This window comes from Gnatocerus cornutus, chromosome 1 (assembly GCF_029298725.1).
Source record: "Gnatocerus cornutus isolate USDA-ARS CGAHR chromosome 1, icGnaCorn1.1, whole genome shotgun sequence".
Classification (NCBI taxonomy): Eukaryota; Metazoa; Arthropoda; class Insecta; order Coleoptera; family Tenebrionidae; genus Gnatocerus; species Gnatocerus cornutus.
This window is the reverse complement of record NC_142233.1, coordinates 24,394,719-24,407,696: the sequence shown is the minus strand read 5'-3', so window position 1 is coordinate 24,407,696 and position 12,978 is coordinate 24,394,719. Positions and strand designations below refer to the sequence as shown.

At 37.4% G+C, this 12,978-nt stretch overlaps 3 protein-coding genes and 1 pseudogene across 6 annotated transcripts; 3 read left to right on the top strand and 1 right to left on the bottom strand.

The window, feature by feature from the left end:
• The first annotated feature begins 16 nt into the window (after positions 1 to 16).
• On the top strand, positions 17 to 3,517 carry LOC148180911 (DNA mismatch repair protein Mlh3-like). Its single transcript, XM_088044031.1, has 6 exons — positions 17 to 106; positions 152 to 2,558; positions 2,608 to 2,877; positions 2,924 to 3,108; positions 3,159 to 3,285; positions 3,333 to 3,517. The coding sequence occupies exons 1-6, from the start codon at positions 17 to 19 to the stop codon at positions 3,515 to 3,517; spliced, it is 3,264 nt and encodes a 1,087-aa protein (XP_087900157.1).
• Positions 3,518 to 3,724: 207 nt separating this feature from the next.
• Positions 3,725 to 9,807, top strand: Fancm (FA complementation group M). 4 transcript variants are annotated; one of them, XM_088044228.1, is made up of 12 exons: positions 3,725 to 3,901; positions 3,960 to 4,098; positions 4,147 to 4,740; positions 4,791 to 4,915; positions 5,089 to 5,207; positions 5,259 to 5,380; positions 5,427 to 5,651; positions 5,698 to 6,202; positions 6,250 to 6,429; positions 6,476 to 6,562; positions 6,612 to 9,469; positions 9,517 to 9,807. In XM_088044228.1, exons 3-12 carry the CDS (start codon positions 4,195 to 4,197, stop codon positions 9,694 to 9,696), a joined length of 4,947 nt encoding a protein of 1,648 aa, XP_087900354.1. In that variant the 5' UTR covers positions 3,725 to 3,901; positions 3,960 to 4,098; positions 4,147 to 4,194; the 3' UTR covers positions 9,697 to 9,807. The 4 variants fall into 4 exon arrangements, with proteins under 4 accessions (XP_087900354.1, XP_087900345.1, XP_087900339.1 ...); XM_088044219.1 differs by having other exon boundaries at positions 3,725 to 3,909; positions 5,095 to 5,207; XM_088044213.1 differs by having other exon boundaries at positions 3,725 to 3,909.
• LOC148180909 (UMP-CMP kinase pseudogene) lies at positions 9,807 to 10,401 on the bottom strand (annotated as a pseudogene).
• A 36-nt stretch (positions 10,402 to 10,437) lies between these two features.
• Positions 10,438 to 12,964, top strand: CCT3 (chaperonin containing TCP1 subunit 3). The gene is made up of 7 exons (XM_088044285.1): positions 10,438 to 10,564; positions 10,626 to 10,687; positions 10,843 to 11,217; positions 11,270 to 11,506; positions 11,558 to 11,641; positions 11,969 to 12,292; positions 12,341 to 12,964. Exons 1-7 carry the CDS (start codon positions 10,528 to 10,530, stop codon positions 12,872 to 12,874), a joined length of 1,653 nt encoding a protein of 550 aa, XP_087900411.1. The 5' UTR covers positions 10,438 to 10,527; the 3' UTR covers positions 12,875 to 12,964.
• Positions 12,965 to 12,978: the final 14 nt, after the last annotated feature.

Genomic DNA, 12,978 nt, shown 5'->3' with positions numbered 1-12,978 from the left:
TTTTTGACATTTCAAAATGATCATCGCAGAACTTGATGAAAATTTGATCGCCCAAATACGAAGTTCGTCTTCTATTGATAGTGTTACTCAATGTGTCACTGAATTGGTAAATTTATTTATATTAACTCTTGATTCTAATCTTTGTTTTTAGGTTTTGAACAGTTTGGACGCGAAATCGACGTCTATCGCGGTTAGGGTGAACCTCAACACGTTTCGTATTCAAGTGGTAGACAATGGTAAGGGCATTTCCCGATCTAATTTAGAAAATGTGGGTATTCGCTATATGACTAACAAATGCCACTCTTTGGCCGATCTCAAAAAACATCTAAAATATTACGGGTTTAAAGGCGAAGCCCTAGCTAACATCTCAAAGATCTCTCAGAAAGTCACAGTAACGACAAGAGAAGAAAACTCCGAGGAAACGTACGAGAAAATCATTGATAATACGCCTAAGATTGAAGCCACGAAAAGTAGAGCTAGTTGGGGGACCACCGTTACAGTCGACGGCTTTTTGAATAATTTGCCGGTCCGGCAACAATGTGTTAAAACTAACGAACTGGACAACATTAAACGAAGCGTTGAAAGTCTCATAATCATCCATCCCCGCGTCTCATTCACTTTGCGCAACGACTTAGGGGCGAAATTAATCCTGTCGAGCATCAAGTGTCCGGATATTGCTAGCTCTTTCAAAACTATACACACTGATATCAACGTCGAAGATTTTACATTCATCAAAGTCAGTAAGAATAAGATCAATGTTGAAGGCCTTATCCACAAAGAGTTCCACGAAAATAAGCGCCTGCAGTACATTTATGTTAACAAGAGATTCATAGTTTGTTCAAAAGTACAAAATCTCCTGAATGCAGTTTTGAGAAAGTCAAACAAAGGTGACGAGAAGAAAAAATTTCCCGTGTTTGTGGTTCACATTAAATGTCCTTACTCACACATTGATATTAACTTGGAACCTTCGAAAACCGTAGTTTTCTTCAAAAAGTTTGAAACAGTGAAGCGATGTCTAGAAAAGATGCTAAGCACATTCTTAGGGGGAAACCTTCCCAAGGAAGTTAAGCGAAATCGACGCCAAAAGAAAGCAACAAGTGAATTTGGGGTTTCCCAAATTGGTGGAGCTGTCAAAGGTTTTGCCATAAAGAGAAAAAACGAAGAGCTCGAAGAAGTTTCAAACAGATCGGAAAAAATTATCGACGATACTCCTGTGTGTGAAGAACCAAAAATACCCACGAAACAGACAAAAATGGCGTTGCCTATAGTGATTCGAAAGAACGACAAAAAAGAGCTGGAAAATCCATGCAACAATACTCTTTTCACTAACTTCCCTGAAAACGAGCAGAGAGGGAAAGATGTGATTATGGACAAGTTCATAATGTCCCTACAAACCTTCCCGGCAGAAACTAGAGAGAATATAAGTGACCAAAGTCTTCCAACTCGTAACGAAGGTTCGGCTAGTTCGATTTTGCCACCAAATAAGAAATCTTTCGGTGTCCAAACATCACCAAGTCTGGAAGGACTAGGTAAAGTCTCTGTAGCCGTACAAACCAGGTCCATGCTAGAACCCGACTTCACATTATTCCCAAGAAAATCACTGCAAAAATATGTGTCGGATTACGATTTTGACTTTTCAAGAGTAGAGGCTTTACCCACGTTTAATTTCAACAAATGTGACACAACACTGCCAGTGTTCCTGAATTTGGATCAAACGAAAAAGTTATTTGACTTTCGTAACAAAGACGTTGTCAATATTCTTCCAAATTTCGAACAACCTCTAGAAGACTTCAAGAAAAGTTATTTACAAGCCGATATGAGCGTTGAAGATTTCACTACAAATAGCGTTAATCAGAACCCAAGCAGAGTCTTCACGTCTAAACTGGGTGTTATTCAGTCACCGTATTTTACTAAAAAAGTTAAGAACAGACCGTCTCCCATGAAACCTCCCCAAGATGTGATACTTTGTACTTGCCACAACAGGCTAAGTAAATGTTGTGAAGATATGGAGTCTACCACCACCAAAAATTTTGACCAAGTAAAGATGACCTTCATGAGACAAGGAAATGCCAAGAAACGCTTAAATGAATCGAGCATCAGTAAATACTTTACACCAAAGAGACCGAAAGTGTTTAGGAAACATCCCACCCCGTTCGTTAAACCCCACAGCCCCGAAATCAAACAAAGTGTGTTGTTTGAGCAATCTAAAGACTTGTTTGCTTTCTCTAACTCGTCGGAAGATCGCTATGAGAGCCAACTTATTATAACCATGGAAGAGGGTAAAGAGAACATAAGTACAGAAAATAGGTTTTCCGGCAATTTCATAGCTCCCACTTTAACTCTGAACGATACTTTAAAACCTAAACCTAAAGACATCAGCTTTGAAATGATGGAACGCATTGATTTTGTGCCTAAAGGATTGTCGCCAATATTGAAAAACTACGGAAAAGTGGATAACATGAGTCCACAGTCTAAGGAACAGTTGCAAAATGCCATTATCGAATCATATGATAACGAACTCCTCTTGATTAAATGGCAGAGCTGTTTGATCGACAAAGGTGCTATATTATTGGTCTTATAAATTAATTTCTAATAAAAATTTTCTAGATCCTAGAAGATTCTTCGAAGAAATGTACTTGGAAAAGTCAAAACTCATCGAAACTTCTATTCCAAACATCCATAAAAGTGGTTACTTGAAACATGCTTTTAAAGGCTTTGAAAACATGAGTTTCTCAAAAAGTTTGTTTCAAAACTTGGAAGTCATTGGACAACTCGACTGTAAATTTATAGTAGCAATGGAGAAAACAAAGAAAATTATAATGCTATTCGACCAGCACGCCGTTCATGAAAGAGTCCGGCTGGAAGAGCTGTCTGAAAGTATATTTCTTCCATTTGAAAAACATTTTTTGTAGTTTGTCTGTAGGTTACAAAAATGCCTCAACGAAGCTTGATCAAACTATAACAATCTTTATACCTCAAACCGACTTGTGCTTGCTTCAGCGCCAGAAATCGACTCTCAAACTACTAGGCTTAAACCTGGACTTTTTTGCTAATGGGATAACTGTTTTTGGGGTGCCTTTATGTATTTTCAACAAGTCCAAAAAAGGGGTACCCATATTTATTACACGTAATTCCTCTCTTCACGAGCTTTTTTCAAGGTTAATATTGTTATCCTGACTGAAGCTCTTATTCAAGAAATTATAGAAACTATTAAAATAAATAATGGGGTTATTGTAAGCACTCCTAAAGTTATTCAAAATATTGTCAATTCAGAAGCATGTCGCGGTAAGTTTTTGGTTGATTTTATTAAACGATAATTTGCTTTTCTGTAGGTGCTATAAAATTTGGCGATTCGTTGACAAAAAACGAGTGTATTATGCATTTGAAAAGAGTAGCAGATTGCAAATTGCCATTTCAATGTGCTCATGGAAGACCTACACTTACTCCTTTAATAAATCTTAATAAATCTTACGAAGAAGTGAATCCAAGACCAAGATTAATAAATCTAAAATACTAATTTAATTCAAGAAAAATCTTCATAAACAAACAAAATATAATATTTCTTCTAAATGTTAACACTTTATGAGATATGTAAGTTTAATAAACCAGAATTTTGAGTTTTTTCAGTTAAACCACCTGATTTAAATAATTTGGGCCACAAGTTTGTTTAATTTGCAACTTTTTGAATTTTATTGGGACTTTAGTGGACGTCTGCCGTAAGTTGGTCAACCTGCGATGTTTTCAAAAAACCTTTAACCTCACTTTCTTCTTAAATATTAAATCTGCTAGAATAAAATCTGAACGTGCAAAAGAATAAGAATATCTTATAAAATAATATAAATTGTACCTTTATTGCATTTAAAAATGTCAGTTGAATAATAATATGAGCGTGTCACAACAAGTAAACGAGTAAGAACACTTAAACTAAAAACTAGTTCTCGAGCAAACAATTCTTTTAGTGCTGCAACTTTGTGCCAAGACCCCGACACAAAAGGGTTTGATTTACAAGCTGGTCAGTCATGGGTTTACCCCACCAATTACCCAGTCCGGGACTACCAATTCAACATCATCCAACAAGCCCTACACAAGAACACACTTGTAAACTCAACACTGATTGAATTCTTTTTACTTAGGAAACGTTTTTAGGTAAGTCTCCCTACTGGTCTAGGAAAAACCTTCATCGCTGCAGTTGTCATGTACAATTTCTACCGTTGGTATCCCCACGGCAAAGTAATTTTCATGGCCCCCACACGTCCCTTAGTCAAACAACAAATGGACGCTTGTTACAACATAACAGCTATACCTCAAGAAGTGACTGCCGAGTTGACAGGAACAAAAGCACAACAATCACGCACAGAAATTTGGTACAATCAAAGAGTCTTTTTTATAACACCACAAGTCCTACAAAATGATTTAGCAATAATCATCGAATTGGGGGCTAAAATCAAATGCTTGGTGTTTGATGAAGCGCACAAAGCTAAGGGTAATCACGCTTATTGCGAAGTTATTAGAAAACTACTGCCAAAAAACAAACTTTTTCGGGTGCTTGCGTTGAGCGCGACTCCCGGAAATAGCTCAAAAGATGTGATTGATGTGATGCAAAATTTGTTGATTGCTCATGTTGAGTTTCGTAGCGAAGAAAGTTCAGATGTTAAACCTTATGTTTTTGAAAGGGCTCTGGAAACTGTTGTGGTACCCCTTGGAGAGAAGTTGCAACAAGTAAAAGACCTATATGTGCAGGTTTGTTTTCTTTGTAATTTAGGATTTTAATTCAGTCATCGTTTTATTAGATTTTAGAGAAATACACACGGACGTTGATTCAGTACAAAGTGATTTATGGCAACTGTATCAATTTAACGAAGGGGAAAATATTTATGATTATGAAGGAGTTCCAGAAAAATAATTCAGGCGGCAGGTTCGTTTTTTATGTGGAAGTTTGAAGCTTCACATTGAACTCTTTTTTTTTTCGTTAATGTGCATTACCGCACCTTATTCAGTGCGGTAATTTAAAATTTAGAACACTTGTGAGGTAACGTAATTTTTTTAAACGTTTAGTTCATTTCTAAGTCCGAGCACTTATCTTACCAGTTTCAGAACTCCGAACTACTCCGAAATAATGAAGAGTCTTAATATTTGCGTTACTCTCTATCATGCTTATGAGACATTAATTCGATGTGGTTTAAGAGCTTTTCTGAACTTTTACGAAGGTATTAGTATTATTATAAATTAGAATAACTATTCCATGTAAAACCTTGCAGAGCACATAAATAACCCCCTTATAAGTAACAATATGAGCCTTCGCCAAATTTTGGAAGATCTTAGGAAATATTTAGGACCAAATGCTGAGGTTCAGTCGTTACCAGACGGAACTTTTACAAAAGTAATTTTTTTTTTATTTATCATAAAATATAATTACATGTTTTCAGGTCCCTGCGTCTACAAAATTTGGACACCCCAAACTCTATAAACTTAGAGACATTCTGTTCACCCATTTTAAACATTCCGATTGTTCTACTCGTGTCATTGTATTCTTTGAATACCGCGAAAGTGCCGCAGAAGCTTACGCTTTACTAACGCAAAGTTACCCAACGCTTAAACCACGAGTTTTCGTCGGACAAGGCCCTGGTGTAACACAAAAAGATCAAATAAATGTACGTGAAATATATAAATCAAATTGAAATCATTCTAGTATTTCAGACAATCAAAGCCTTCAGAGATGGCAACTGTAATACTCTCTTATCAACGTGCATAGGAGAAGAAGGATTGGATGTTGGCGACGTGGATTTAATCGTTTGTTTTGACGTAGCCAGTAAGTCTCCGATCCGAATGATCCAAAGAATGGGGAGAACGGGAAGAAAAAAGGAAGGTAGAGTCGTTGTTTTAGTCACTGAAGGAAAAGAGCAACAAACACTGAAAGAATGTTTAATTTACAAAAACAATTTGGGGAACTTTGTATCAAATTCGGAATATCTAGAACCGGGGAAATATCAAGATAATCCGAAAATGATTCCCTCTTATATTCAACCAAAGTGCCAAAAAATGTACATCACTGTTAAAAAACCCACCGCTCCGAAGAAAAGTGGTAATTTGAAGAACATGTTAAAAAACATTGCGTCAGGAAGTTCGAAATATAGCGAGGATGTTGACGTTATTGAAATTACAGAACGCATCAAAAATAAAATTGAGAACTTATGGGATAAAGGTTGTAGCATTTTAAGGTAATGAGTGATAAGAGTATTGTACTTTTAGAATACCCCCTTGAGTTCAACTTTGAAGAACCCAAAATTAATTTTAAGAAACACATTGAAAAGCAGAGGAAAGCTCAAATCCACGGCGATGTCAAGCATTCAAAACAAACTGATATATTTGTTTCGTTACTTCAGTTTGCTGATTCTAAGCGGTTTAATCTTCCGATCACACAAGAAAGCGGTAAGTTATTTACATCGTAATAATCTTTATAACTTGTCTTCTGTAGGTAAATTCGGTATTCAAAATAAGTTTTTAAAACAAGGTGATATCAGGAGTATGTTTTCTAAGCCAGTTGGTAACATTTTAAGCCAAGGTATTGTATTATTCCTGTTTTCATTTCCACCTTAATGCCGCATTTATAGAAGCATACATTCCAAGCCAATATCTTAGCAAAGAAAAAGACGCCACCCAGTCGTTTCCTTCCGAATTTTTTGAAGAGATTTCTACATACTTATCAATTAACATGTCGACAAAACGGACGTGTAAAACCTGTGATCATTTATTTGAATGTCCACAATTCGGACAACCAGAATCTGAGAAAATCGATCTGTCCTCAATCGTTATACCTGATCTATCTGTCTTGGATGGTATTTCGTCAAAAGACTGGGAAGTTTTCGCAGATTCCCTAAGTCCCAAATCTAAAGACATATATCACGATTTCCTGGAAGATGATATTGAAGCTTTTGATGAGATTATCTTCAATGACGAGTTTGCAGATGAAACTGTATTAACCCATAACAGGTCTTTAACATACGAAACTCCTCGGAATTTTGAAAAGATTCTAAAGTCGTTCAGAATATGTGAAGATGAGGAAGATGAAACTTTTGCGAAGGATATTGAAGAAAAATCGTTTGGGTTTCAAAACCCTAATGGTTTTGATAAAGTTAAGAATCTTCTGGGCAACTCTCTCGCAAAGAAGTTTGACAACGATGAGATGGTGGATCTGGAAAGATCACATGTTTCGAATCACGCTAAAAAAATCGTTGTTAACAAAACATCACATGAAGGCGTTTTAGCCTTCTTCAAACTAGCATCTTTAGCTGATATGTTCGTAGACACAGAACCGCCATGCTCCCAAGATTCGGACACAACCGTCATTTTCACGCAAGAAATGAATCCCCAGAAATCACCCAGTAATGTTAGTTCGGACCTTTTTGGCGAATCTCCTGACTTATTTCCATCTCCACCGTCAGAAAAGAAACAGTCGAATCACAGAACACCGGAATCTCCAACTTTATGTTCGTATGAAAGAGTCGTGGCGTTACAAGCCAAGAAGAGGCTCTTTAATGAAACAAAGGAGGAAGAAGTTCGAAAGAAACCACGTTTATCAAATTTGAACCTTCAACGAAAGAGCTTCTTTGAGTCGACAAGACGTAAATCTGTTGAAAGTCCTAAACGACCAACGGCAGTCTTGGATATTAGCGATATTTGTGATATTGATAGTTTTATGAAGCCCGATAAGAAGAAAGAAAAGGCACAGTTAGAACCACCTTATGAGAGTCGCGTTTTGACGGAAAAGAAGGAATCTAAAAGAGAAGAAAAGAGTAGTTTTCTTGTAAAGACCAGTGGCAAAGAATTTTCAAAAATTGAAGAGAAACATGATCTAGATATCAATAGCCTGTGCGATATGTCTGTTTTTGGGTTGCCAGGGCCCAGTAGTACTCATACTGTTCAGAAGAACTCAGAACACAGTGGAACGACAAAAGTTCATAAAGCCGAGCAAAGTGAAAAGCTTTCCCGGGAATCAAAAACGGGTCCAGTGGGGGGATTAGGAATTGAAGATATATGTGACCTGTCAAGCTTTTTTGGACAACCACTTGAAGCTAAAAAGGCTATAAAGACAAGTAAAGTAGAAGACATGAAAGTTAATCGAGTAGATCTTGAAGAGTTTTGTGACATGTCGTTTTTCATGAGCAGCAAAAAAAAGAAATCTGCGGAAAGCACAAAAGTGCATGTTGACGATTTTTGCGACATGCCTTTTGGAAATACAACGAAGAAGAAACTCAAAAGTGACGAAGTTTGCGGCACATCGTCTAAGAAACTTACAAAGAAGAGTACAGCAACAAATCTTAACGATTTTTATGATATGTCCTTCATGAATACACCCAAAACGAAACCCACAAATGATTTTTGCGCCACATCGTCTGCGAAATCTACTAACAGTACACTAATGGAAATCAATGATTTTTGTGACATGTCTTTCTTTACGAATACAACAAAAAGGAAACCTGCTAAGAGTACAATAAATAATCTTCGCGACAAATCGTCTGAAAAACCTACTAATAGTGCAGCAGCAAATCTTAATGATTTTTGTGACATGTCTTTTTTTGCGGATACATCAAAAAATAAACCTAAGAATACAAAAGACGACAGTAGCAACAAATCGTCTGAAAAATCTACAAAAAATAGTTCAGCATCAAATGTTGATGCCGAAGATGAATGCATGAAAAAAACAACACATACTGAAAATAATGAAAACAAACAAAAAGATCTTCAAAAAGAAATCATCATTGACCTTACCGACAGTGATTTGGAATTTAGTCCTCTGAAAACTAAACAGACCGAAGCAAATAAACCACTCACGCAACTTTCAATAACTCAACTGCTGAGTGTAGTAGCGAAAAGTAACGACCTGACTAATAGTCAAAAAGAAAACACGTTTAGTCCTAGAGCAAAGACCCAAAAGCGTCATTCTGCTAAAAAGAAGATATTACAACTGAAACAAAATGTAGAGACACCTAAGTCTCAAAAACCAAAGAAGCACGATGCTATTACGCCTAAAACGAAGAAAAGTCCATTAAATATCTCATTACCTACCGATAGCGATGATGAGTTTGAAGATTCGTTCCGAAGTCCAATTTTTACAAAGCCTGAACCAGTGTCAAGTCAAGCGAAGAAGAAACAAAAAGTGCGGAATCCGCAAGACAAGAAGCGCAAGAAACTATTTAGTAACTTTATCGAGGAAGAAGCGGATGTTTCCATAGAGAAATCTGTCATTATATCTGAAGATGAAGACAGTGACGAAGACTGTTATGAAGCAAGTTTTGTGGCCGACGAAACGCAAGATGTTTTAAATGCGACAAACATGCAAGCGAAGTATTTGCAGTCGGTTAAAAGTCCAGTGAGAAGAGGGGTGTTCAAGATACCTGAAAAATTTAAACACAATATTTCTAATGTCTTTTCGCAAGAAGTTAGCAATGAAGACAACACTTACTTGAATGTACGTATGCAATTCTTTTCGGAGACGAATATATTTTGGGTTTTCAGGATTCGTTTTGTGTAAACGACTATGAAGAAGTGCACAGTGAAAATAGCGATGTTTCAGAGTTGGACTTGCTAGAAAAACGATTAAAAGAAATGAAGAAAAACAAAAAACGAAAGAAGTTGAGTGAGGATGCTAACTCAAAACGAAGAAGAATTATCATCGTGAGCGACGACAGTGATTAATGATTTTTTTAGACATATTTCTTAACAAATTAGCCTGGGAGAAGAAACAATTTCATCACAGAAAATCGATTTATTTTTTCTATATAATTTTTTAAATAAACATTTAATGTTTACCTCTTGGGTAAATTAAAAGAATCAAAAATTTTCTTAATACTGTCGAAAACCGCGGTTACGGTCTGATTTCCGTCTACAATTTTAACCAGATTCATCAGATTAAAATAGTTAATAGTGGGCTCGGTCTCTTGAATGTGGGTGAGAACACGCTTCTTTAAAACATCGATCGTGTCATCAGAACGATCATTTCCTGCCGCTCCTCTTGCCAAGCACCGATTAACGCAGATTTCCATCGGGCAATCGATAAACAAAACGAACAAAACCGCGAATCTATCACCGATAATGTTATTCCATCTCTCGCAATTTTCTTGGTTCCTTGGAAAGCCATCAATAAGGAAGAATTCCTCCGGTGAATTCTCAATAGATCGTTTTAACAACTCACAGGTGATTTCAGCAGGAACGATTTTCCCGTCTTTGATGTAACTTTGTATCAGCTCTCTTTCTTTTGCTTTTCCGAGTTGAATCTCTTTCCGCAACAGCTCTCCGGCAGAAATATGAAGAAAAGTGTACTTTTCAGTAATTTTCCGACACTGCGTGCCTTTGCCCACTCCAGGCGGCCCGAGCACAAAGACAACTTTTTTGGGTGTCATTTCGAACCGTCACCGCGAAAATTAAAGTTCTGTTGGTAATGCAGATTTTGTAGTTACCACATGCGCTCCATCTCAGTTTGACAGAAAATTTTGCATTGTCCCGGTGTTTCCTAGAAAAAAAATTAAAATGTTCGGTGGTGGACGTGCCCCTATTTTAGTTTTAAGTAAGTAATTTCGTTCTTTCTATCATTGTTCGTTTAATCACGCTGAATTTTATTCTTCCAGGCCAAAACACGAAGCGAGAATCCGGTCGCAAAGTCCAGGTGGAGAATATAAACGCCGGAAAGGTATGATGAGCACGTGTTTTTCATTGTGAAATTTTCGCTTAAATTGACTAATTAACACCAGTTTAACAATTGGGGTTGATTACTCAATGCGGAAAAGCACACCTTGTTGCGATTTTGAGGTTAGATTAAGCACACCCTGTTTTTTGTTGGAATAGCAAATTGCCGACGTTATTCGAACATGTCTGGGGCCTCAAGCAATGTTGAAGATGCTAATGGACCCAATGGGAGGTATTGTGATGACAAACGACGGAAATGCTATCCTTCGCGAAATCACTGTACAGCACCCAGCAGCCAAAAGCATGATTGAGATTGCAAGAACTCAAGATGAAGAAGTTGGAGATGGTACCACTTCAGTTATAGTTTTAGCTGGAGAAATGTTGGCGGCGGCGGAGCAGTTTTTACATCAAAATATGCATCCTACAGTCATTATCAGGCAGTACAAGGAGGCTCTTGAAGACATGGTTACATTGCTAGAAGGGCCACTGAGCATTCCTATTGATAGAAACGACAAGGCTGCGTTAGCTAATGTGGTAAGTTTGTTTTACTAAAGTCATAACAAGGAGTTGAATCATTTATTTCAAGGTGAAAGGGTGTATAGGAACCAAGTTCATAGGGCGTTGGTCAGATCTTGCAGTCAATATCGCTTTGGATGCTGTAAACACTGTGTTGATTGAAGAGAATGGCCGCACTGAAGTTGATATTAAAAGATACGCCAAGGTCGAGAAAATTCCAGGAGGCTCAGTTGAGGAATCTCAGATTCTGAGGGGTGTAATGATCAATAAAGACGTTACACATCCAAAAATGAAAAGATATATTCAGGTAAACGACTAGTACCCCTTTTGTAATAATTTTAATTGAAATCGATTGTAGAATCCAAGAATAATGTTGCTGGACTGTTCTCTTGAATATAAGAAGGGAGAATCTCAGACCAACGTTGAAATAACAGCTGAAACGGTGAGTTTAAAACAGCATATTATATAACAATTGTTATAAATTTGCTTACGCATAAGCGAAACGAGTGTTTAGAGATGTTTGTACATGTGTTACCTACTATACTTTTTCAACAATTATTATTTAAAGCTGTCAAAATGAATTTTAGTCACGGGAGTAGAAATATTGAATAATTGGAGTATCATAAAGACTTTACTTGTAAATTATTTTCGTATTCATTTATAAAATACCGTTTTCAATGTCCTATTAAACGCGAAGTACGAACTTCACACTCAGTTAAATTAAATGAAATTTTACCACAGAAGTTAAATAATCTTTTTTTTCTCCTAGGACTTCACGCGGCTCCTGGAACTAGAAGAGGAACACGTCCGTCGCCAATGCGACGAAATCATCGCACTCAAACCCGACGTGGTGTTCACCGAAAAAGGCGTCTCCGACTTGGCTCAACACTTCTTACTAAAAGCAGGCATTAGTGCAGTGCGTCGTCTCCGAAAATCTGATAACAACCGCGTAGCCCGTGCGTGTGGTGCCACCATCGTCAATCGTACCGAAGAACTCCAAGAATCTGATATCGGAACAGGAGCGGGACTCTTCGAAATCAAGAAGTTAGGAGACGAATACTTCTGTTACATTACTGAATGTAAAAATCCTAAAGTGAGTTTAGTTTCATTACTGACTTTTAGGTAATAGTATTGTTTACAGGCTTGTACCATACTCTTGCGTGGGGCTAGCAAAGACATCCTCAACGAAACCGAACGTAACTTACAAGATGCCTTACAAGTTGCAAGAAACATCATGTTGCTACCACGTTTAGTACCAGGAGGAGGCGCGATTGAGATGGCAGTAGCACAAAAATTGTTGCAGAAAGCGACTCATGGACCTTACAGGGCCCTCGCTCATGCTTTGGAAATCATACCGAAGACTTTGGCGCAGAATTGTGGTGCTAATACGATTAGAACTTTGACAGCTTTAAGAGCCAAACACGCGAATCACACTGACCAGAATAGTCCCTGTTCGTGGGGTATAGACGGGGAAAGTGGCGAGTTAGTCGAGCAAGCGTCAAACTCATTGTGGGAACCTCTCGCTGTCAAATTACAAACTTACAAAACTGCCGTTGAAACAGCTATATTGCTTTTGCGTATCGATGATATTGTTTCTGGATCAAAGAAGAAGGGCGATAAGGAACCGACTAGACCTGCTGAAATGCAGAAAGAAGAGCAACAACAACAAGAATAATTTCATTAACGCGATTTAATAGTGGCTTTGTTTCTGGAGTATTTAACTCACATTGTATTACACGTTTTGCTAATAAATCTATTTACACGATTTGATGTTGTTTT

Coding starts and splice junctions, on each gene's coding strand:
- LOC148180911 (XM_088044031.1), top strand. CDS start 17: ATGATCATCGCAGAACTTGATGAAAATTTGATCGCCCAAATACGAAGT. Junction 3,109..3,158: donor TCAACAAGTCCAAAAAAGGG/GTACCCATATTT, acceptor GCTTTTTTCAAG/GTTAATATTGTTATCCTGAC. Junction 3,286..3,332: donor CAATTCAGAAGCATGTCGCG/GTAAGTTTTTGG, acceptor GCTTTTCTGTAG/GTGCTATAAAATTTGGCGAT.
- Fancm (XM_088044213.1), top strand. CDS start 3,884: ATGAGCGTGTCACAACAAGTAAACGA. Junction 3,910..3,959: donor GTGTCACAACAAGTAAACGA/GTAAGAACACTT, acceptor CAATTCTTTTAG/TGCTGCAACTTTGTGCCAAG. Junction 6,203..6,249: donor TGAGAACTTATGGGATAAAG/GTTGTAGCATTT, acceptor TTGTACTTTTAG/AATACCCCCTTGAGTTCAAC.
- CCT3 (XM_088044285.1), top strand. CDS start 10,528: ATGTTCGGTGGTGGACGTGCCCCTATTTTAGTTTTAA. Junction 11,218..11,269: donor AGGCTGCGTTAGCTAATGTG/GTAAGTTTGTTT, acceptor ATTTATTTCAAG/GTGAAAGGGTGTATAGGAAC. Junction 12,293..12,340: donor CTGAATGTAAAAATCCTAAA/GTGAGTTTAGTT, acceptor TATTGTTTACAG/GCTTGTACCATACTCTTGCG.